At 44.4% G+C, this 23,438-nt stretch overlaps 1 protein-coding gene across 3 annotated transcripts; it reads left to right on the top strand.

Moving 5' to 3' along the window:
- The first annotated feature begins 496 nt into the window (after nucleotides 1-496).
- On the top strand, nucleotides 497-18,502 carry ZNF12 (zinc finger protein 12). Of its 3 annotated transcripts, none has more exons than XM_025380823.1 (6): nucleotides 497-530; nucleotides 955-1,070; nucleotides 2,263-2,327; nucleotides 9,017-9,143; nucleotides 9,392-9,487; nucleotides 14,333-18,502. In XM_025380823.1, exons 3-6 carry the CDS (start codon nucleotides 2,313-2,315, stop codon nucleotides 16,186-16,188), a joined length of 2,094 nt encoding a protein of 697 aa, XP_025236608.1. In that variant the 5' UTR covers nucleotides 497-530; nucleotides 955-1,070; nucleotides 2,263-2,312; the 3' UTR covers nucleotides 16,189-18,502. The 3 variants fall into 3 exon arrangements, with proteins under 3 accessions (XP_025236608.1, XP_025236609.1, XP_025236607.1); XM_025380824.1 differs by having other exon boundaries at nucleotides 518-1,070; nucleotides 14,333-14,434; nucleotides 14,549-18,502; XM_025380822.1 differs by having other exon boundaries at nucleotides 518-1,070.
- The last annotated feature ends 4,936 nt before the right edge of the window (nucleotides 18,503-23,438 follow it).

Below are 23,438 nucleotides of genomic sequence, written 5' to 3'. Positions count from 1 at the left end.
TCCTTGTTGGGGCGAGGATGGTATCCTGTCCCCGGCTAATCTATTATTTCATCCATGGGCTCTATTTACTAATGTTTTCGTTAAATGTGTCATTGTAATCATAAGCTAGTATGATGCACTCTCTTGTTCCACTTGTCATGGTTGCACATGGACATTGATTTTAAGCCTTGAGCTCTCGGGTAAGGCAGGACTGGCCCGGACACGGTCTACAAGACGCTACTTGAAGCAGAGACTTTCTAGACGTTCCCTTAAAGATAGTCAAGACATCCCCATGAAGACGTTCCCTTAAACTAGGGAGAAATTTGAGTCTGGGGTACCGGGTTGCCAGTTCTCTTAGCATAGAGCCTTTCAACCGCTAGAGCAGATAGAGACATTTAAGACGGTTCCTAAATTTGGGGAGCGCATAGGCTCATGGGAAATAGAGTCACTGTATTTATCCTGGGACCTGCGGTGGGTCCCCGGAGGCGGACTTCCGATGCATTCCTGCGCGTGTGCACCCCGCTCTGTGTGCGTGTTCGCGCATGCGTGTCGCCGCCGCACTGCCCTAGCTTCCTGTGCGTCCCCAGGTCACCGCTCGCCCTAGTTCCCAGGCTTTGGCCTCCGGTGGGCGAGAATCGCGGAGTCTGCGAGGCTGGGCGCGGAAGACCCGGGCCGGCACCCAAGCGGGCGCGGGGCTGTGCGGGCCAGGGTTCGCGCGGGCCAGGCGGAGGCTCAAACGTTGATCCCCGAGCACGAACCCCGGAGCCGACGGCGCTGGGGCCCGAGGGGCCGGCCGGGCGGTGTCGGCGGCGGAAGCGAAGGGGCGGCGGGACCCGGACCCGATCCGTGTGCGTCCTCGACGGCCCGGCCCCGGCTCCGCAGGACGGTGAGCCCCAGGGAGCCGGATCTGGGCTCCAGGAGGGACGCCCCGCCTGGATTTGTCCCGTAGGCCCGGCACGGGCCCCTCGGGAGCAGAACGGCCTTGCTGAGGTGGAGAGGAGGGAACCTCGCGAGCAGACGCGCGCCCGCGACAGCAGTCCCGCCCCGGCCTCTCGGGAGCCGTGGGGCAGAGGCAGCGGAGCCCCAGGAGGGTAGGTCGTGGGCTCGCGGGCCAGGGGCGAGAAGGGCCTGGGTGAAGTCACCGCGTGGCGGGGACCTTAGAGTGAGGGGCAGCGGAGGGTCTCGATCGCTTGCAGGAGAGACATGTGTTTGGGTTTGAGGGTTTGAGGGCAGGGTCCGGCGACGACGAGGCTTACAGGGACTGGGCGGGGGGGTGTTACCAGCCTCAGCTGCGGACGTTGTCTCCACTCCCCCCTCACCCCAACAGCTCCTCCTCCTCTCCCTGCTCCAGATTGCGACCGTATCTAAACGTCCGTGAGCACCTGTGTTCTCTCATTTAAGTGCCGATTCCCCCTTAAGTCTGCTCTTATGGAATCATACATTGTAGCACAGGAATAGTCTGCAGGGATTCTCTTGCTGCCTCATTTGCTAGGGGAAGAGACTGGGCCGTAGCAGGTGGGTGACTTGTCCGAGGTTTTGTGGGTGGAGCTGCTCATAGTAGAACTCAGGAGTTTTATCTCCCAGGCCAGTGTTCTGTCCCCTGTATCCTAGTTAAGTGAGAGTAAGTTCAATAAAAGATCCTTTTGAGCAGCCCACTGAAGTTCCTGCAAATAAAGACCTAATCATGCCGAATGTATTCCTTTATTTAGGGCATCCTGTGGATTTTCTGATCTTTATTTAAAAGACTAATAGATGAGTATTACAGAATTCTTTTTTTGTTGTTTGTTTTTGAGACGAGTTTCGCTCTGTTGCCCAGGTTGGAGTGCAGCGGCGCGATCCCAGCTCACTGCCATTTCCGCTCCCAGGTTCAAGCGATTCTCCTGCCTCAGCTTCCCGAGTAGCTGGAATTACAGGCACCCGCCACCATGCCCGGCTAATGTTTGTATTTTTACTAGAGATGAGGTTTCACCATGTTGGCCGGGCTGGTTACCAGAATTCCTTTTTAAATCTTACATTTAATGATGGCAGATTATTTCAGTAGGATCCAGTATTCATTCACCATGACAATCTCATCCACTCAGTCACAAGGTAGCCATGTGAGAGTTACAAATGTGCAGATGGGTCCTCCTCCTGATAATTTTCCAGTCCCTTCTGAAGGCTTAAAGGGACAGTCTCCCATAGGATGCCCTTCATGGAACTTTCTATATAGGTTTTAGGCGGGAGATGACTGCCTTGGCAGGCGAGACCTCTCGTAACTTCATGTTTTGGGTTTTCCTTCCCCAGATCTGCCTCCGCTTTCACAGTCCTCCAGATTTTTCTAAGAGCAGCAGAAAATGAGTAAATCCCTGGTGAGTGTTTCTGTTCGTGTATTTATTCTCTACTCTGATTTACAATAACCCTTAGGAGGAGATTAAGGGTTCAAATTTTAAAATGAGAAAGTAGAAATAGATACAAGATTTGGTCAGACAAAACAGTGTAGCCATCAGCACCAAGCCTTTTTATCATATTCATATGCGCAGGTAGCGTGATCCTTAAAGAGTTCTTGAAGCCAGAGTACTAGCCTCTCATGTTCTCGGCATTTATCACAAAAAATGATAAATACCATCCATTCCTTGACTTACATTGACCGTAAGCAGAATCACTTTTGTTTTTGCATGAATTTTAAAGATTCCTTTGAGATCATTATCAACAGCCTTCCTAAATAATAACCCTTGAACCACTGCAATTCTTGCCTCCTTTTTTTTTTTTTTTTTTTTTGAGACTGAGTCTTGCGCTCTGTCGCCAGGCTGGAGTGTGCAGTGGTGCTGTCAGCTCAATGCACCCTCCACCTCGCAGGTTCAAGTGATTCTCCTGCCTCAACCTCTCAAGTAGCTGGGATTACAGGCACCTGCCACCACACCCGGCCTTTTTTTTTTTTTTTTTTTAAAGTAGAGACGGGGTTTTGCCATGTTGGCCAGGCTGCTCTCGAATTCCTGAGCTCAGGTGATCCACCCGCTTTGGCCTCCCAAAGTGCTGGGCATGAGCCACTGTGCCCAGCCCGTAATATTTCTAGTAACTAAAACAGTGTTGTCTCAAAGGTAGATTTTTTTCTTTTTCTTTTTTGAGACAGAGTCTCGCTCTGTCGCCCAGGCTAGAGTGCAGTGGCGCGATCTTGGCTCACTGCAAGTTCTGCCTCCTGGGTTCACGCCATTCTCCTGCCTCAGCCTCCCCAGTAGCTGGGACTACAGGTGCCCGCCACCACGCCCAGCTAATTTTTTGTATTTTTAGTAGCGACAGGGTTTCACCGTGTTAGCCAGGATGGTCTCGATCTCCTGACCTCGTGATCTGCCTGCCTCGGCCTCCCAAAGTGCTGGGATTACAGGTGTGAGTCACCGCGCCTGGCCAAAGGTAGATTCTTTTTACTGCTCTATCCTTTGCAGAAATGGCCTTCTCACCCTTAAGTTAATCTCCCTAAATAGTTCTTTCTTTCTTTTTTTTTTTTTTTAAAAGATGGAGTCTCACTCCGTTGCCCAGGCTGGAGTGCAGGGGCACTATCAGCTCACTGCAACCGCGGCCTCCCGGGTTCAGGCGGTTCTCCTGCCTTAGCCTCCCAAGTAGCCGCGATTACAGGCACCTGCCACCACTCCCAGCTAATTTTTCTTTTTTTTTTTTTTTTTTTTTTTTTTTTACTAGAGACGGGGTTTCAGAAGTACTTGGGCCAGGCTGGTCTCGAACTCCTGACCTCAAGTGCCAAGTGATTTGCCCACCTTGGCCTCCCAAAGTGCTGGGATTACAGGTGTGAGTCACCATGCCTAGCCATCTCCCTAAATATTTATTTCCCTTAGTTTATCTGGGTTGCACAGCAGAAAGGACCATAATAAATCTCTGGCATAGATGCCCATTTTATCCCATAGCCTGTGGTCTTGGTCCTGTCCCTATCACTCCCCTAACCTTGTTAGAGTAAATGTTGCCAGTAGTCTAGCACACGCTCTTAGTGGACATTTGTGTCTTTGCCTTGGCCCACTCTGCAGTTTGCTCTGTCAGTTTCAGTGCCATTTCTCTTCTTGCCTGCTTCTTGAAATTGATGATTTCTTTGGTCTTCTTCATGTGTTAGTGTCCACTCTTGGCTCACGACTCTGTACCTATCTGATGTCACCCTCCTGTGCTTCTGACCACCAGCTCTGTGTTGGTTTTCCCACATAGAACTGGCCAACCACCTGCTCAGCATTTCTTTGGAGTGGGTCCAAAGGACCCCTCAAGGTCATAGATGCAGCAGGTTCAGAATCATTATTTGGAGCCCCCCACCTATGCCTTCTCTTGTTCCTATTGGTTCATTGTTCCATCGTCCAGCCTGTAGCCCTATCGAGAAAGATGGGATTCTTTCTAAACTTGTCCATTTTCTGACCTCGTGATTGTTTCAGTTTGTTAATGTCACATCTAGATGGTTTTTTTTTTTTTTTTTGAGACGGAGTCTCGCTCTGTCACCCAGGCTGGAGTGCAGTGGCACGATCTTGGCTCACTGCAAACTCCACCTCCCGGGTTCATGCCATTCTCCTGCCTCAGCCTTCCGAGTAGCTGGGACTACAGATGCCCGTCACCTCGCCCAACTAATTTTTGTTTTTGTATTTTTAGTAGAGACGGGGTTTCACCTTGTTAGCCAGGATGGTCTCGATCTCCTGACCTCGTGATCCGCCCACCTCAGCCTCCCAGTGTGCTGGGATTACAGGTGTGAGCCACCGCGCCCAGCAGAATCTAGATGGTTTTTATCCTGTCCCCTATCCCCTCTCCGCTGTCGTTAAAATAGCTTATTTTTTGGTTTCTCTACTGTTGTAGAGATTTTTTTTCCATGCTGCTACTTTCCTCCACGAGCCCAGGCATATTGCATTTCCCATGTCAAGTATTTCTGCTAAAGTTTTCACCATATCATGCTTCTCCCATGGGAAAAGCACTTGCGAGGCTCCCAGAGTGGCTACTACGAAAATGAGGTTGCCTCAAGCTGGGATGAGGAAGACTGTGGGTAAAGCAGGCTTGAGAAAAGGCCAGAATTAGGTTTCAGATGTTTAAAATTTGGGCTGAGTGGCAGCATCAGGAAGGCAGGTGTGTGTGTGTGCGCACGTGTGTGTAGTTTGGGAGCTGTGTTAGTATGCCATGAGTGGCAGCATCAAGGCGGCAGGTGTGTGTATGTATGTGGAGTCTGGGAGACGAATCTGGTTGTGTGTGTTTGTGGAGTTTGGGAGATTAATCTGGTGCTCTCCCATGTGCAGTCTGATAGAGAAGTGGGGACTGGGAAGGTGCTACTGGTCAGGCTAGAGGGAGAACCAGGAGTGTGCAGTTTCTGAAGCCAAGGGAATGAGAAGCTTCAGGGACAGGTGATCAACTGTGTCCAATGCTGTTAAGAGTCCAGCCCAAGAAAGACTGAGAAATAGTGCTGGTGATTCTGTCGAGAATGAAAAATAGTTGTTGCCCGTGGAGTGGGAATGGACTGCAGGGCCTCGAGTCAGCTAGAGGGGACAGAGGTGCAAACAGCTGGAGGCGTCCCAGGAGGTGGTTAGAGAAGAGGGTAGACATAGCATCCCTGTTTGCTTCTTTTCTCAGGGAAATAGCTCATCAGCCAACAGTGAGGGGTGAGGGCCGGGTTTTGGGAGAGAGCAGCTCCGTCCCGACCATTGCACACATGCTCAGCCAGCCGCGAGGACCATCCTTTCCTTCTGTTTGCAATCCCATCTCATTTCCTGCCATGTAAATATAACATCCTACTCTTTTGGGAGCTTGTGTCATGATACTGGTCCTTCTCAGCTGAAAGCGATTAGAGCAGCGGCCAGTCTACCACGCAGACACCTGCTGTTCTGGGGCTTCAGGAGTCCCAGAGGAAGCGCCCTCCTTGCTTGGCTCTGTGACCTTCTCCTCAGCTAGCATTTTGTCTTTTTTTTCTTAGACACTAACAACATCATTTGTCTTGGGGTTTGGGATATGATTTTAAGAGGCACTTGTTTCTCTCAAGGTGCTTATGTTCTCCTTGGAGGAGGTAATTCGTGGATATAATTATGGGAGATGGTGGAAGTCGTTCTGGTCAATGCCTGGGAAACTGAAGTGATGATGAAGTAGAAGTCTGATTTAAAATGCATCCTCAGCCGGGCATAGTGGCTCACACCTGTAATGCCAACACTTCGGGAGGCTGAGGCAGGAGGATCACTTGAGCCCAGGAATGTGAGGCTGCAGTGAGCTATGATTGTACCACTGCACCCCAGCCTGGGCAACAGATCAAGATCCTATCTCGAATGAATGAATGAACAAATGAATGCACCATCAAAGTATTGTGATTCAGTCATTCAAGGAAGGGATTTGCCAGCCCTGGAATAATTTGGGTTAGTGGCAGAGGCTTGTAAAGACACTCAGGAGACCAGCATTAGCGGCCTGAGTAGGAGTCCTGGAGGGCTGGTGCGATTTTTGCTTCCTTAGAATTTGAACTTCCTGTTAAGGGACTGAGGGATGGGAATGCAGATAAATACCCAGATGGACCCAGGAGCCCCCAATGCTGGACTGAGTTGTGGTTTTGTCCTACAGAGAATTCCAAGCCTTCTAATTGGGAAAGCGTGTCATCTGTTGAAAGGATGAAATTAATAGAGACTGACAATGTGAAAAACAAGAAATGCAGTGGGGGGTTGAGGGGATTGAGTCAAGGATACTCAAGGGTGTCTAGCTGAAATGCCAGAAAGAGGAGGACTCTCCTAAGGGGATTCTAAAAAGAATTAAATATTAGGAAGATCGCTTAGAATCTCTTAATGGAAAGACTCAAAAACAAATACATTATATACAATCTATAGGACAGAAGTGTGACTGAAATGGTTTGCTTATTTCTAAGTATGTTTTTGGTCAAGATTGTGTCCCTGGCATATTTTTATTGTAAGAGGGATTCTGGTTTACAATAGAGATTAAAAAAGAAAAAGAAAATAAAAAAATAAAATAGAGATTTTATGTGTTCACAGTTATTGTAGTCATAGATACATGTGGTCTCGTTACTCCTCTACTTTCATTTGTTTGCTTTGCTCTTGTGACTTCTCCTGAGCTGATGACTTTCATCCCATTTTTCCTCTTATGAGTCCTTCTGGAAAGTCCTTTGCCCGTTTTCAACCATTGCACAGTGACCATCCTGACAGATACCAGGTGGACACACTAAGCAGGGGTCTACCACTTGCATAAAGGAAACCAGGCTTATTTCCTAAGAAATAAACAAGTTGCTATTGCTCAGCAAGGCAGGGCAATGCCATACGTGAACTTCCAGACTCCCCTGATTTTTATCATGGCAGGCAACGTCTGAACAAAGTGTGCACAGAGTTTCTGGAAGCTCAGCTATTGCTGTCCAGGAGGTTCTCATCACCTGCTAGGACAGTCTTCCACCTGGATTCATCTGGCTGGGGCGGGACCCACTTCTTCCCCCAGTGTGTGTCCCATCAGCAGCTGGATGCTCTCAGCCCTGATCCTTCCCAGGCCAGTCAGGCCTGTCTGTGGATACCGCTGTATCTAGAGCTGGGAGAGAATGGCATGGCGTCTCAGGGAGTCAGTAAACCCCATCTTGCACTCATGGATCATTCCACATATAAAACCTAAGATGTTCAGTCAACATCAGAAGTTTGTCATCATCTTACATAGCTCTGAACATGACATAGCCTTTCCTTCCACATCTTCTATACCATTCCTGCTACCATATTTTCTTGAAATCATCTCAGCCTCTTTGTTCTTAACACAGAGATACTGTTTTACCATTCTTTCTTGCCAGTTACATAAATAACCACATAACCTTCAGTTGTTTAAAATTCTGTGTTTTATGGTTAATTTTCTGTCCTAATTTGGAAAGTGGTCAGAGGCACCGTAGAAAGTCGACAATAACAGTAGATTTCATTGATAAGTATGTGTTTTATCCGAAAAACTATGCTAAGTGCTTTTTGTGGATTAGTCCATTTCATACTGGTATTATGTATAGGTAGCATTATTCTCTTTATTTTAGAGGGGTGATATTAAAGGAAACAGTTCTAATGGCTAGTGTGAGTACTTGTGAATGGGACACTTTATTCAGAAGATACACATTTCTAGATGCGGTTTTGACAGTTTCCAGGTCAGCTGTCTGTTCCTCCTCAGGAATATTCCTTTCTCCTAGAACGTGTACCATGGGAAGAAAGGAAATTTGGGGTTCCCAGCTGGGAATTAGGAAAACCTGGTGAACCAAGCTATTACTGATAATTCATGTAGCAGGCTGCATTCTGAACTGCTGTAGGCTTGGTAACTCGGCAGTAAAATACAAAACTAGAATGTGTGTTGCTCAGCCTGTTGGTTATTTTGGTAATTGTGGCAAATACTGTGGGTTGGTTCCAGTAGTAGCCATAGGAGGAGCAGGTTTGAACAGGAACAGCAATTGAATTTTAGGGATGTTGAGTTTGCCATCTCGGACGTATGTTTCTGGAATTTAGGAGAGAGGCCTGGGCTGATGATGTAAATTTGGAAAATGTTGGTGTATAGATGGTAATTAAATTAGCCAGGAAGCAGGTGGGCTCACCATGAAAGCAGCAATTATAGACAGCAAAGAGAAAAAGACTCAACACAGCTGTAGGGCCCACAGCATTCAGGATGACTTGCAGTAGAGGAGGAGCCAGCAAAGGGCTGAGAAGGAGTGACCAGGGAGGTAAGAGGAGAACCAACATTATTAATGTTCTGGAAGCAAATTGAAGAATATGCAAAGGAACAGGGTGCATCCTGGGGTTCTGTGAGTGTCCCCAGGCCTGTGCTCCTCAGGGGTGAGATTCGTGCCTGCTGGTGTTAGAGTCCCCAGCAGCCAGGATTGTTGCTGGCTCACCATGCAATCCCAGTTTTTTTTTTTTTTTTGATGTATACCGAATGAACCTCAGAACAGTGTATTTCTGATATGTTTGTTTTCCTTCGACAGTCTGTAACATAAAATAAAGGTATACAATGTTCATGGTTAATTTTGCCAGTGAGCATGGTAAGATCTTGTCCCTATGTGCCTCTTTCACGTCACCCAATTCCAATCACGGTGCCATTTCAGGGGCCAGTGTCATTCAAGGATGTGGCTGTGGACTTCACCCAGGAGGAGTGGCAGCAGCTGGACCCTGAGCAGAAGATAACTTACAGGGATGTGATGCTGGAGAACTACAGCAATCTAGTTTCCGTGGGTGAGGATAGCTTGCTTTTTCAGTTGCTAAAATACATGGGATTTCTCACAAATTTAATGACTTTAACTTAAAATTTGATGGGACGAATGTGAGTAATCTGTTTTGGGCACCAGGCAGGGCATTTTGGTCTTGATTTTCCCCGTGAAAAGTTCTGATTTTGATAAAGCACAAATGGCCTTTTCCCCGTGTGACAGAGACCCTGAAGCCAACCGGCTGGGCTCAAGTTCTCTTTCATTTCTCATTAACAGGGTATCACATTATCAAACCGGATGTTATCAGCAAGTTGGAGCAAGGAGAAGAGCCATGGATAGTAGAAGGAGAATTCCTACTTCAGAGCTATCCAGGTGTGTTAGTGGAGGCAGTGAGGAGATCGGTAACTTGGGAGTGTTTTTCCCAGGGATTTTTTAATGGTCCCAAACCTTCAGAAGTGACTAGAGATAGTTGCTTATATGCTCTATGAATCTAAATCTCACTCCCAAAGCCTTCTTCCTTCCCTGTAAGAACTTACATTGATGGAGCTTTTCTGTGCTTGCCACTCCCCGGAATACAATTCTAGTCACTTCCGTTGTTCTCTTAAACTTTGGGTCTTTGCTTGCTCTTCTAGCATTTTCAGAAGCCATCATCATGGATTATATTTTAGGTGTTAATAAGTCTGACATTTAAAAAAACTTACGTGATTCTTGTGTTCTTTGTAACTTCTGGGTTTTTTTATCTTTACCGTGCAGTGCCTGAGACTTGTTTCTGGACCCTGTTCTACTTTGTACTTTTCTTTCTTTGAGGTTAGACTCCAAAGTCCCCATCCTGTGCCTAAGCCAGTGGAGTCTGCCACTTGATATGTGCACCTGTACTTCATTGGACAGTGCTGCTCATTCCTGAGACCCAGCCCTCCTGAAATTTGGTGACTGCAGTACCTGGGTCTCCCTCTTTAACCAAGTGCTTGTTTTCATCTTGTTTCTTATTTTCTGTTCTGTTCCCAATGCCTTGAATGATACCCTGTCATGGCAGGTGCTTAGTAAGTATTATATACATAAATGAAGTCTGGTTTATGCTTCCACCACCTCTAGAAATGTCTTTAAAGGGTCTGTTTCTAACTACTGTGATTTCCTCGCATTATGAGTTTCTCAAAGGGTGCCTCCAGTGCCAAGTTGTTAGGGTTTGTTTTTTATTTGATGTTGCTCGCACCCGGGATGACGTCTCTACCACCAAAGTCTGGGCTTTTCTGTGATAGCAGTTACAGAGCTGCTCTTGTTCTCATCAGCCCTGGAAACTGATCATGACCTATTCCGAATTATAATTACTAATCACCTTTCCACTTCCCTTTATTTACTAAACTATACTAATCTCTTCTTTTTCTATAGTGGTCCCTGTGAAACCACTGAAATTCTCATCAGATATTACTAATCTCTCTGGATTACTGGATTTTGTCCAGTGTGAAATGTCTTCAGTTGTCCTCTGTATATCCTCAGTTTCCTTTGAGTTAATGTAAACAAGGACTAGATTCTCTCATGCCTGGATTACTATGAGTCCTAGTTGGATGTGCAGTATGTCTTCATCTAAAGTTTCTAGTTGCTATCACCGCTGGCCTCACAAGATAAGCCTATAGCTGGTGATATCACCACTAGCCTCACAAGATAAGCCTATAGCTGGTGATATCACCACTAGCCTCACAAGATAAGCCTATAGCTGGTAATATCACCGCTAGCCTCCCAAGATAAGCCTATAGCTGGTGATATCACCGCTAGCCTCCCAAGATAAGCCTATAGCTGGTTACATTTTACTTCCTAAAGGGAATTTAATTTCTTGTCCTTTAAGGATCTCAACAATATTGGCCCTGTATTGCCTGGAAAAAGTAATTTTCTGTTGTTCCCCAAAACTCTCACTAAACTCCATTTGGTCCACACTCCTAATGTCTTCTCTTCATGAGACTATTGTCCCTACAGCTTTACATTTCCTTAGGGTGTGCTTTCTTTCCCCAGATAACACATTCTTTAAGTCTGATCTCAAATCTTCAACCCCTCCCTGAAGTTTTTCCTTCCTGACTTTTATCATGACTTCTGTATCTCCCTTCCCCCACCTTCAGTTTCACCCAGGGGTGATATGATAAAGAAGTGAGTCTGATTAAGTAATCTGTTATTTGATAGTGTCTGTTTTGCTTGAGCTGTTTTGCTCTTGGATCATAGTCCTGCAAGGAAAGGGGCATGTTATCCCTTGATGTAATGTGTAACATAGAGAGACATTTATTTCTTTCTTTATCTGAGAAGCCAGGCAGGTGAAAGAACTTTCTTGTCCATCCATTCAGAAATAATTTGCAGGCAGTTATTTCTGAATATGCATGCCTGGGCCAAATGTAGTGGTTCACACCTATAATCCCAAACCTGGGAGGCTGAGGTGGGAGGATCGCTTGCGACCAGCCTGGGTAACATAGTGAAACCCTGTCTCTACCAAAAAAAAAAAAAAAAAAGAAAAAAGAAATAATACATGCCTGGGTCACATCCCCATATATTTTGCAAGTAGTGGAAAAACACCTATATGATTCAGATTAAGAACAGCTCATCTGATTTTTATTCAGAGGTTCAAAGGAAATAGGACCATCCTTCCTAGGTGAAAGGTTGTGGTTAAGAGAACAAGGGCTGAGTGCGGTGGCTCATGCCTGTAATCCCAGCACTTTGGGAGGCCGAGGGGGGCGGATCATGAAGTCAAGATCATGAAATCAAGATCATGAGATCACCCTGGCCAATATGGTGACACCCTGTCTCTACTAAAAATACAAAAATTAGCCAGGCCTGGTGGCACATGCCTGTAATCCCAGCTACTTGGGAGGCTGAGGCAGAAGAATCGCTTGAACCCGGGAGGCGGAGGTTACAGTGAGCTGAGATCGTACCACTGCCTCCAGCCTGGGTGACAGAGCAAGACTCCGTCTCAAAAAATAAATAAATAAAAAGAGAACAGGGCTGCATGAAGTAATTAAAACTCAGCATTTTACATGGAGTGCTGATGTCCCAATGCAAGGCTGTCACTTTGTACTAAAATGATTCTGTAGACAGTATTCTCAACTTCAAGGGGAAATGGAATTAATTGAGGTGAGAAAGGATTTGAGAAGTATTTTTTTTTAAGCATGGAAATCCCCTACAAAGGTAGGTTTTGAGAAGATGAAGGCAGAAAGTCAAGCAAACTGAGTGAAACAATAAGGGTGGAGACTGGAGGTGAAATGCGCTGGGCATTGATCAGACACACAGTGATCTTAGCATAAGGCAAGGATGCCTTAGATCGTGACCTGTCTCTGCCAACTTGATGTAACATGAGAAGGTATAAAGTGAAGACCCACTTCCTCCAAAACACCTCTCTACTTGGATGTATCTTAGGACCCTCCTTGTGCAACAAATAGCTTGCTTTTCCTGCAACAGAATATTTTTGGTAGATGACTGTCATCCTAGCTTGGAATCATATAGTGATCCCAGGTGGCAAAAAGTATTGTTTCTCAGATTTTTTTCTTGTTGGGTCTCTTGATATTTTGGCATTGGGTTCAGAGAAAGCACAGGTTATAGAGGATACGGTTGATACCGTTTTACTGAATGTGCATGATAGCAAGTACGGTAGTCAGGTTCATCCAGGCACTTCTAAGATAAGTAAAAATAAAATTGCTATTTTAGGAGCATGGTAAGGGATCTGATTTGTTTTGGCTTTTTTTGTTTTGTTTTGTTTTGTTTTTTGAGAACAGATTCTCACTCTGTTGCCCAGGCTGGGGTGTAGTAGCGCCATCTCGGCTCACTGCAACCTCCGCCTCCTGGGTTCAAGCGATTCTCCTGCCTCAGCCTTCTGAGTAGTTGGGACTACAGGCGCCCACCACCACGCCTGGCTAATTTTTGTATTTTTAGTAGAGAGAGGGTTTCACGATCATGGCCAGGCTGGTCTCGAACTCCTAACCTCAAGTGATCTGCTTGTCTTGGCCTCCCAAAGTGCTGGGATTACAGGCATGAGCTACCATGCCTGGCCAGGGATCTGATTCGTAAGGTTTGTACACTGAATGCTACTCAGGAGTGGGAAAGCACTCACATTAAGAATTAAGTGATGGTAGTATGTCAGGGTGGGACTGGCTTAAGGAAATGGTCAGGAGATTGAAAGATGGGAAGAATAATTGCTAAGCTTATCAAGCATGTGTTTTGTGCCAGATGCTGCTCTGAGCACTTCATTAACTGCTGCAATCTTAGAACCACCTTCTGAGGTAGGTGCCATTATCTCCATTTGGCAGGTGAAGGATACTGACTACAGGGAATTGCTAAGTAGCTTGCTCTAGGCCACCTCACCAGAGTTCATAATATTAAATATACTGTTCAAATAGGAACAAGTAGAATGTCATGGTCAGAATGAGTTTAGCATTCAATCATAGCATCATTAGAATAGTAAAGTTTCCAGTTGATCTCATCGCTATCCTCACAAGAGAAGTCTATAGCACTGCGGACTCTTTTATATTTCCTGTAGGATATATATATATTCCTGAGATTCTTCATCCAAGTGAAACAGAATTACAGGGCGAATGCCCTGGTTATAGGGCTCTTCTGTTAAACATGAGGAGATTTAGTTTATTCTACTACGTGGAATGAGGAAAGAAGCCAAAATAGTTTGGAGGGATGTAGTCTAGTGAAAACGCTACCACAAAAATCTTAGTATACAGTGCTAACGCCTTCAGTTGTAATCTCTCTCAACTTGGTATCAAGTGATATGGTATAAAATACAGCTTTCCCGCCCCCTAAAGAAATCCCTGATTGAATACATCTTTTGACCCTCCTTGTCCAATAGCACTCCTCATCGCTCTGTCGGTATCTACCCCGTCAGCCATTCATCCAGCATTCTTCGCCTACCAGTCATTGTTCTGTGCTATATTTTATCTTCTGTACCCAGTTTTGAACAAAATATAAAGTAGATCAAAAGCGCATGTGTTTTTGTCAGTTTACTTCCCTCTTTCTCCATTCCTAGAGGGGTGTGTGTGTGTGTGTGTGTGTGTGTGTGTGTGTGTGTGTAATTTTAAGCAAAAGAATAAAGGAGAAAAGTACACTTGGAATTATTTTCATCTGTTCATGAAGCTAGCATCTACTCACAATGAGATGCTTGTGCACAAGTCATATGAGTCTCATTCCATATCTCATATATAGGAAGATGTACAAAAGTTGGTTAATTTTGTCTCTCTTTAGATGAAGTCTGGCAAGCTGATGCCCTAATAGAGAGAATCCAGGAAGGCGAAAATAAACCTTCAAGACAAACTGTGTTCACTGAGACCCTGATTGAAGAGAGAGGTAATGTTCCTGGTAAAACTTTTGATGTAGAAACGAATGCTGTTCCTTCAGGAAAAACAGCCTATAGAAATAGCCTCTGTGACTCCTGTGAAAAGTGTTTAGCGTCTGTTTCAGAATATATTAGTAGCGATGGAAGCTATGCAAGAATGAAAGCTGATGAATGTAGTGGATGTGGGAAATCGCTCCTCCATATTAAGCTTGAGAAAACTCATCCAGGAGATAAAGCTTATGAATTTAATCAAAATGGGAAACCTTATACTCTAAATGAAGAAAGTCTTTATCAGAAAATTCATATTTTGGAGAAGCCTTTTGAATATATTGAATGCCAGAAAGCCTTCCAAAAGGACACTGTTTTTGTTAATCACATGGAAGAAAAGCCCTATAAGTGGAATGGATCTGAAATAGCCTTTCTTCAGATGTCGGACCTCACTGTACATCAGGCATCTCATATGGAAATGAAGCCCTATGAATGCAGTGAATGTGGGAAATCCTTCTGTAAAAAGTCAAAATTTATTATACATCAGAGGACTCACACAGGAGAGAAACCTTACGAATGTAATCAGTGTGGGAAATCCTTCTGCCAGAAGGGAACCCTTACTGTGCATCAGAGAACACACACAGGGGAGAAGCCCTATGAATGTAATGAATGCGGGAAAAACTTTTACCAGAAGTTACACCTCATTCAGCATCAGAGAACTCACTCAGGAGAGAAGCCCTATGAATGTAGTTACTGTGGAAAATCCTTTTGCCAGAAGACACACCTCACACAACATCAGAGAACACATTCAGGAGAGAGACCTTATGTTTGTCATGACTGTGGGAAAACCTTCTCGCAGAAGTCAGCACTTAATGACCATCAGAAAATTCACACAGGTGTGAAACTCTACAAGTGTAGTGAATGTGGGAAATGCTTCTGCCGCAAGTCTACTCTCACGACCCACCTGAGGACCCACACAGGAGAGAAACCCTATGAATGTAATGAGTGTGGGAAATTCTTCTCTCGGTTGTCATATCTCACTGTACATTATAGAACTCATTCAGGAGAGAAACCCTATGAATGTAATGAATGTGGAAAAACCTTCTACCTGAATTCAGCCCTCATGAGACATCAGAGAGTGCACACAGGAGAGAAACCTTACGAATGTAACGAATGTGGAAAGTTATTCTCCCAGTTGTCATACCTCACTATACATCATAGAACTCATTCAGGAGTCAAACCCTATGAATGTAGTGAATGTGGGAAAACCTTCTACCAGAACTCAGCCCTTTGTAGACATCGGAGAATACACAAAGGAGAGAAGCCCTATGAATGTTATATATGTGGAAAATTCTTCTCTCAGATGTCATACCTCACTATACATCATAGAATTCATTCAGGAGAGAAGCCCTATGAATGTAGTGAATGTGGGAAAACCTTCTGCCAGAATTCAGCCCTTAATCGACATCAGAGAACACACACAGGAGAGAAAGCCTATGAATGTTATGAATGTGGGAAGTGCTTCTCTCAGATGTCCTATCTCACTATACATCATCGAATTCATTCAGGAGAGAAACCCTTTGAATGTAATGAGTGTGGAAAAGCCTTCTCTCGGATGTCATACCTCACTGTACACTACAGAACTCATTCAGGAGAGAAACCCTATGAGTGTACTGAATGTGGAAAAAAATTCTACCACAAATCAGCATTCAACAGCCATCAGAGAATTCACAGGAGAGGGAATATGAACGTAATAGATGTGGGAAGGCTTCTCTGAAGTCAGACCTCACTTTATAACAGAGAACCCTTTCAAAATAGTGAATCAGAAACTCCTGCCTGAACTCAAACACCTTGTACATCAGAGAGCTCACACAGGTTACTGTGGGCATCCCCTTGTGTGTTGGACTCAATCTGAAGACTCACAGAATGGAAACCATGATTATAACAAGACCACATGGTATAACAATACTAGACTACAGACAAGTGAAAATTTATAAATATTAAGAATGTATATACACGTCGCCATGGATTGGAACTGTTTTGCATATCAGGGAATTCATAGCCAAGGGGAAATCTATCAATATAAGGAATGTGGAAGACAGAAACCTTTGGAAACTGTTAATACTAAAAGATGTGTTTCTGATACAACAGCAAATTTGAAAAGAAAAAAAAAAGAAGATTCCTGCTGTGAATAAACATACTCCTTGTGTAAATAGAAGCTGTAACGTCATCAGGATAGCTAGTTATGTCGGTAACCTTGAACTCATGTAAGCAGTTCCCAAAGAACATAGGATTTATGTTTGGGGTAGAGGGTTGGTTGTTTTTATCACATTACCTTACAGGAATTGTATGTTCACTTTGAATCATGTTTGAAAAAAAAAACTGTATCCTTATTAATTTTGTAATTCATATGGTCAGAGTATTCTAAACAGCACTAGGTTAATATCATTTCATAGGTATAAAGTATACTTTTTCTTGCACTCTTCTCTAGTATGTAATGCATTTGATCATTCTTAATGAATAATATCAGCCCTAAAGGACCAATGCTTTTATCATGTTTTCAACTGTACCTGAGTCAGCCAGAGAGATAAATATCCATGTATAAAAATAGATAGAAAACTTTGTTTAGGTAATTTAAAATTGTTAATTTTAAAAGTTCTCCAGGAGTGAGAAAATCAATCATTGCACTCTATACCGTTTTAAGACATAGGTAAAATATTCCCATTTGTATCTATTGTTTCTTTCCTACTCTTTTTTATTTGGACACTTACATAACAGTGCACAGCACGATGCTGTGTAACATAGGAATTAACTGTGTTTTCATTTGATATCATAGTGCTTTTAAACCTTGTGCTCTACTCCTTCCTGTTACTGAATGAAATAAGAACACATTCTAATAAGGGTTTGTGGCAGACATTGCCGAGTGACTTTCTTAGTCACTCCCTTCTCACTCCACTGGCTGAGTCTGGTTATCCATTTATCCTCAAAAGGACGTAAGATAAATCCTGATTAGTTTTCACCAATGACACTCCCCTTCTCGTTGCCAGCAGTTGGTTTACAGTGGTCACAGGGCCCAATTCTAGACATAAAACAAACGATATACCTGACAGACCATTTCCAGAAAAGGTTTTCTCAAAAGCCCAAGAATTCAAGCAAAGGGAAGTGGAATATTTTGGTGAACAGTAACTTGTCTGGATGTGGTGCCTGGTAACCATCTTTCAACAATGGATTATAGTTTCATCATGGCCTGAGCGGAAAGACCGAAAGACCCTGAGACCTGGATGATGTCTTTGAGCCACTAAACCAACCAGCCTTGTAGCCACTCCTCCTTTGGACTGTTTCTTTTGTGAGAGACTAAACTTATTTTTAAGCCAGTTGATTTAGGATGCTCTGTTACTAATAACTGAAGACATTCTAATTGGTACAGACTTAAACCTTTATAGGAGTTACACAGTTCAGAAGTGGACTTTCGGTAAGTCATTTATTTTAAGCTGTTGATATAGAGATTTATTTTCTGTAAATTTTGACGTAAATAGTTTGAGCATTAGAAATCAAGTTGAAACAATTAAATGTATGCTTCCTTGAACTGTCATATCATTGACTTGCAAAATTCACCTTTGGAACGTGACACAATGTTAGGCATACCTCCTTTTTTCTAATACACGGGATAAATTTTGTTTGAGAGAATTTAATTTATGTGATTCATCTATCACTGCTACAGTGTTAGCTGACAACATATAGTATGAGGTAAGGATCTAATTTTGTTTTCTCTCACATGATGACTTGATAGCTGATCATCTGATTTATTTACTGCTTTACCACTGAGCTGAAATGCCATGTTTTTCATTTATTAAAATCACACATGGCTCCTGTTTTTGTTACCCAGCACTTTTTGTCCATATTCTTCAAGATGATAGTGAGTATGGTACATAACAGGAATTACATCTGGTAAGTTGTATAGTTTTGTGTAGGAACTCTATATTCATAGCATATTTGTGGAAATGATACCTACAGAGGTTTCCCACACTGGCGTGTCGTTATACCTTAATTGTACAATATGCATTTTCAGTAAAATATTTGAAAACTTTAAATGGCTTGGCATTTTCTTCTCCTATGGATTGCCTGCACATCAAAGGTTCTGGTACGTATATAAGTGGTCCTGAACTGCCTCTTCAGTAACATAGTCAGTGTTCATAGTAACATGTTTATAGTTCAAAAGATGCCAATGTTTTCATAAATTAAGAGGGATTTTTGGCCCATCTTAAAATGAAGCCCACCAGGAAATACATTCTTAAAATTATGTTGCCTTTTTCTTCCTATCACAGAGATAACTACATCAAAAATAAATTGCTTTTCCCTTCATTGACTATAAAGTGTATGTTTCCTGCCAAATTGATGCACTAGCATGGGCTGCTGGCTTGTGATAGCACAAGCCTGGAGGTGCCGTGGAAATAAGGGCAGTGTTTGGGTCCAGAGAACTAAGGACGTGAATGGGGCCCTTCTGTGGGAAAGGTCATGGCAGACAGAACAAATCTTAAAGAGCAGTTGAATTGTTATCTTTTCCCCTATACATTCACAGTCCTCTGTAGTATGCCCAGCAAATTATAGCCCACCACGGTGCCTTCATAAGCTAGGAGAGCAGCTTGGTGCTATGGGAGCACATAGGTTCCATTAGAGCATCCTCTGCTCACTTCCAAAGCCAGTCATGGCCAGGCGCGGTGACTCACGCCTGTAATCCCAGCACTTTGGGAGGCCAAGGCAGGTGGATCACGAGGTCAGGAGATTGAGACTATCCTGGCTAACATGGTGAAACCCCATCTCTACTAAAAATACAAAAAAGAAAATTAGCCGGGCGTGGTGGTGGGCGCCTGTGGTCCCAGCTACTCGGGAGGCTGAGGCAAGAGAATGGCGTAAACCCGAGAGGCGGAGCTTGCAGTGAGCCGAGATCCACCACTGCACTCCAGCCTGGGCAACAGAGTGAGACTCGGTCTCAAAAAAAAAAAGCCAGTCATTGCTGCGACTGGAGACTTTTTTTTTTTTTTTTTTTTTTTAAAAGACAGACTGAGCCTTGCTCTGGCATGATCTCAGCTCACTGCAAATTCTGCCTCCCGGGTTCAAGTGATTCTCCTGCCTCAGCCTCCCAAATAGCTGAGATTACAGGCTCTTAACACCACGCCCAGCTAATTTTTGTATTTTTAGTAGAGATGGGGTTTCACCTCATTGGCTGGGATGGTCTCGATCTCTTGACCTCATGATCTGCCCACCTCGCCTTCCCAAAGTGCTGGGATTACAGGCATGAGCGATGACGCCCAGCCGACTGGAGACATCTGAAGGAGGCAGTGCTTACTGTGATCATGTCAAGTGGCATCCTGAGGGTCAGTCAAGGAGGGCGGTCTCATTCCTGGCAGTGGCAATAGGGGATTTTTTTCTGTAACACACTCTTCCACTTAAACCCACCCAAGAGGAAGAAACAGGAGGATTAGGCCTTCTCCCTGCTACTCATTCTCAGCCAGGATTTGCAGTATCCAAGTAAAAATTCAGCAAAGTAGTCAGACACATGAGGAATTGGGACTAAGAGACAGTACACAATACCCTCTACATGAAAAGGCCTAACGTAATGAAATACAGGCATCCAGACAAATTTCAAAATGTTCTTAATACATATCTTTTTTTTTTTTTTTTTTGAGATGGAATCTCACTGTGTTACCCAGGCTGGAGTGCAGTGGTGTGATCTCAGCTCACTACAGCCTCCACCTCCCAGGTTCCAGCGATTCTCCTGCCCCAGCCTCCTGAGTAGGATTACAGGCACGTGCCACCGCGCCTGGCTAATGTTTGTATTTTCAGTAGAGATGGGGTTTCACCATATTGGCCAGGCTGGTCTTGAACTCCTGACCTCAAGTGATCCACCCATCTTGGCTTCCCAGTGTGTTGTAATTACAGGCTTGAGCCACTGCGCCCAGCCTTAATACGTATCTTTGAAGAAAAATATAAAGATGAATGGGGTGTGTGTAAAAATATAGTTACCAAAAGAAAGGTATATTGTTGAGCATGCATAATCGACATGAAGGAAATAATAGATGAGACTGATAGAAGCGATACACTCAAAGAACAAGTTAGTAGGTTCTGTTTTAATGGAAAATATTTCTTCCAGGGCACCAGAAGAAATAAACAAAGTGAAAAATCAAAAACTGAGATGTAGCAGATAGTAGAAATAACCATATACTAGGATTCCCGTAAGAAAAAGAGACAACATGCAAGGAAAACATATGAATTAACATTTTCTTGTAATTAAAAAAGAATGAAAGACCTCAAATTGGAAGAGATTGATGTGGTGCCAAATGGAAAAATAAAATCTTGTTCCATCCTTTTTTTCATTCATAACCTAAATGATTTTATCAAATGTTCTACCTGCAAAACCAGCACTTCTAACTGCTGCCCCGTCATTATGATGAAATTCCTTATATATACATCCTTATGTGAATGAACTTCCCTGGCACATATAAACTGATGGTATACATTGCATAAGGCATAGATACCAATTTTTTTTGTTTTGTTTTTGAGGCACAGTCTCGCTCTGTCACCAGGCTGGAATGCAGTGGCAGGATCTCAGCTCACTGCAAGCTCTGCCTCCCGGGTTCAAGTGATTCCCCTGCCTCAGCCTCCCTAGTAGCTGGGATGACAGGCTCACACCACCACACCCAGCTAATTTCTTGTATTTTAGTAGAGATGGGGTTTCACCATGTTGGCCAGGATGGTCTCAATCTGACCTTGTGATCTGCCCGCCTCGGCCTCCGAAAGTGCTGGAATTACAGGCATGAGCCACCGCGCCAGGCCGACATTAATTTTAAAAGGTACTGCCTGGTCACTTCCTTAGAGTGGGTGTCATTTTATAGCACAAAATCTTTTCAATTACCATTCACATCTTCACCAATATTTACTATATGTACCTGTAATTTTTGCTGTTCTGAAGGATGTGAATGGGGTATTTTGTTTCAACTTGCATTTTCTAACCACTAATTTCAGGTATAGATTATATCCTTTTTTTTTTTTTTTGGTATACTACCCTTTTATTAATTATTTGCTGAATATCCTCATATATTCTACTTGTTGGTTTTACTTTAGATTAAGCAAATTTTTCTTTTTCCTTTTTTTTTCCTTCCTTTTCTGAGACAGTCTCACTCTGTCGCCGAGGCTGGAATGTAGTGGTTCGATCTCAGCTCACTGCAAGCTCTGCCTCTCGGGTTCACGCTGTTCTCCTGCCTCAGCCTCCCGAGTAGCTGGGACTACAGGCACCTGCCACCACACCCAGCTAACTTTTTGTATTTTTAGTAGAGATGGGGTTTCACCATGTTAGACAGGATGGTCTTGATTTCCCCACCTCGTGGCCTAGGCCTCCCGAAGTGCCGGGATTACAGGCATGAGCCACCGCGCCTGGCTGCAAATTTTTCTTTATAGACTGGAATTTCTTCATAACAAGATTTGTGAGACATCCTAGGTGAACATCCTTAACAGAGATAAGTAAAATGTGATACAAGCAGTAGAAAGCTGTGAGCAGTCAGAAGTAAAATGCTAGACGGGCATGTAGCACATGTGATAAAAATCTCTTAGATACGAGTGGGAAAATTCATAGAAGATTTAGTGTAACTAAACAAAATGTCAGAATTTCTCTTACATACACACACATCTATTATATAGGTTTACAACACTACTTAACATCGTCAATTTCATGTATTGCCTATGGAGGGGAGGGAATGAAATGGGGTCTGGTATGAAGAGGAAAGAAAATCAGGTAAAATAGGAGAGGGGTTGGTCTGAATCTACTGTTGCTGTAACTGAGTATCTAAGACTGGGTAATTTATAAAGGAAAGACATTGATTTAACCGTTCTGAAGACTGGCACGTCCGAGGTCTAGGGGCTGCGTCTGTTAGCAGCCTTCATGCTGGTGGTGACTGCAGAGTCCTGAGGTGCAAAGGGCCTCACACTGTGAGGGGGCTCATGAGAGCCCACCTGGCTTTTTCTAGTGATCACTCACTCACTCCTGATAACCCATTAATCCATTAACCCATTAATGCATTAACTTCTTCATAGGGCAGAGCCATGAGGGCTCACTGGGTCATGAGGACCTAATCTCTCTCAAAAATGCCACCTTTAGTTCTGTAGGGGACAACCATTCAAATCATAGCCAGGTCCTCGCAGAAGCCAACGTTGATCACGCCTGGAATCCCAGCACTCTGGGAGGCCGAGCTCCGTGAATCACTTGAGGTCAGGAGTTCAAGACCAGCCTGACCAACATGGTGAAATCCCGTCTCTACTAAAAACACAAAAACTAGCCAGGCATGGTGGTGCACGCCTATAGTCCCCACTACTTGGCAGCGTGAAGCAGGAGAATCGCATCGCTTGAACCCAGAGGCAGAGGTTACAGTGAGCTGAGATTGCACCACTGCACTCCAGCCTGGGTGACAGAGTGAGACTCCATCTTTAAAAAAAAAGTAACCGGCCGGGCGCGGTGGCTCAAGCCTGTAATCCTAGCACTTTGGGAGGCCGAGACGGGCGGATCACGAGGTCAGGCGATCGAGACCATCCTGGCTAACACGGTGAAACCCCGTCTCTACTAAAAAAAATACAAAAAACTAGCCGGGCGAGGTGGCTGGCGCCTGTAGTCCCAGCTACTCGGGAGGCTGAGGCAGGAGAATAGCGTAAACCCAGGAGGCGGAGCTTGCAGTGAGCTGAGATCCGGCCATTGCACTCCAGTCTGGGCGACAGAGCGAGACTCCGTCTCAAAAAAAAAAAAATAAGCCGGGCGCGGTGGCTCAAGCCTGTAATCCCAGCACTTTGGGAGGCCGAGACGGGTGGATCACGAGGTCAGGAGATCGAGACCATCCTGGCTAACACGGTGAAACCCCGTCTCTACTAAAAATACAAAAAACTAGCCGGGCGAGGTGGCGGGCGCCTGTAGTCCCAGCTACTCCGGAGGCTGAGGCAGGAGAATGGCGGGAACCCGGGAGGCGGAGCTTGCAGTGAGCTGAG

The sequence above is a fragment of the Theropithecus gelada genome, chromosome 3, assembly GCF_003255815.1.
Source record: "Theropithecus gelada isolate Dixy chromosome 3, Tgel_1.0, whole genome shotgun sequence".
In the NCBI taxonomy this organism is placed as follows: Eukaryota; Metazoa; Chordata; class Mammalia; order Primates; family Cercopithecidae; genus Theropithecus; species Theropithecus gelada.
The sequence above is the reverse complement of the archived record's forward strand: the minus strand, read 5'-3'. Positions and strand labels throughout refer to the sequence as shown.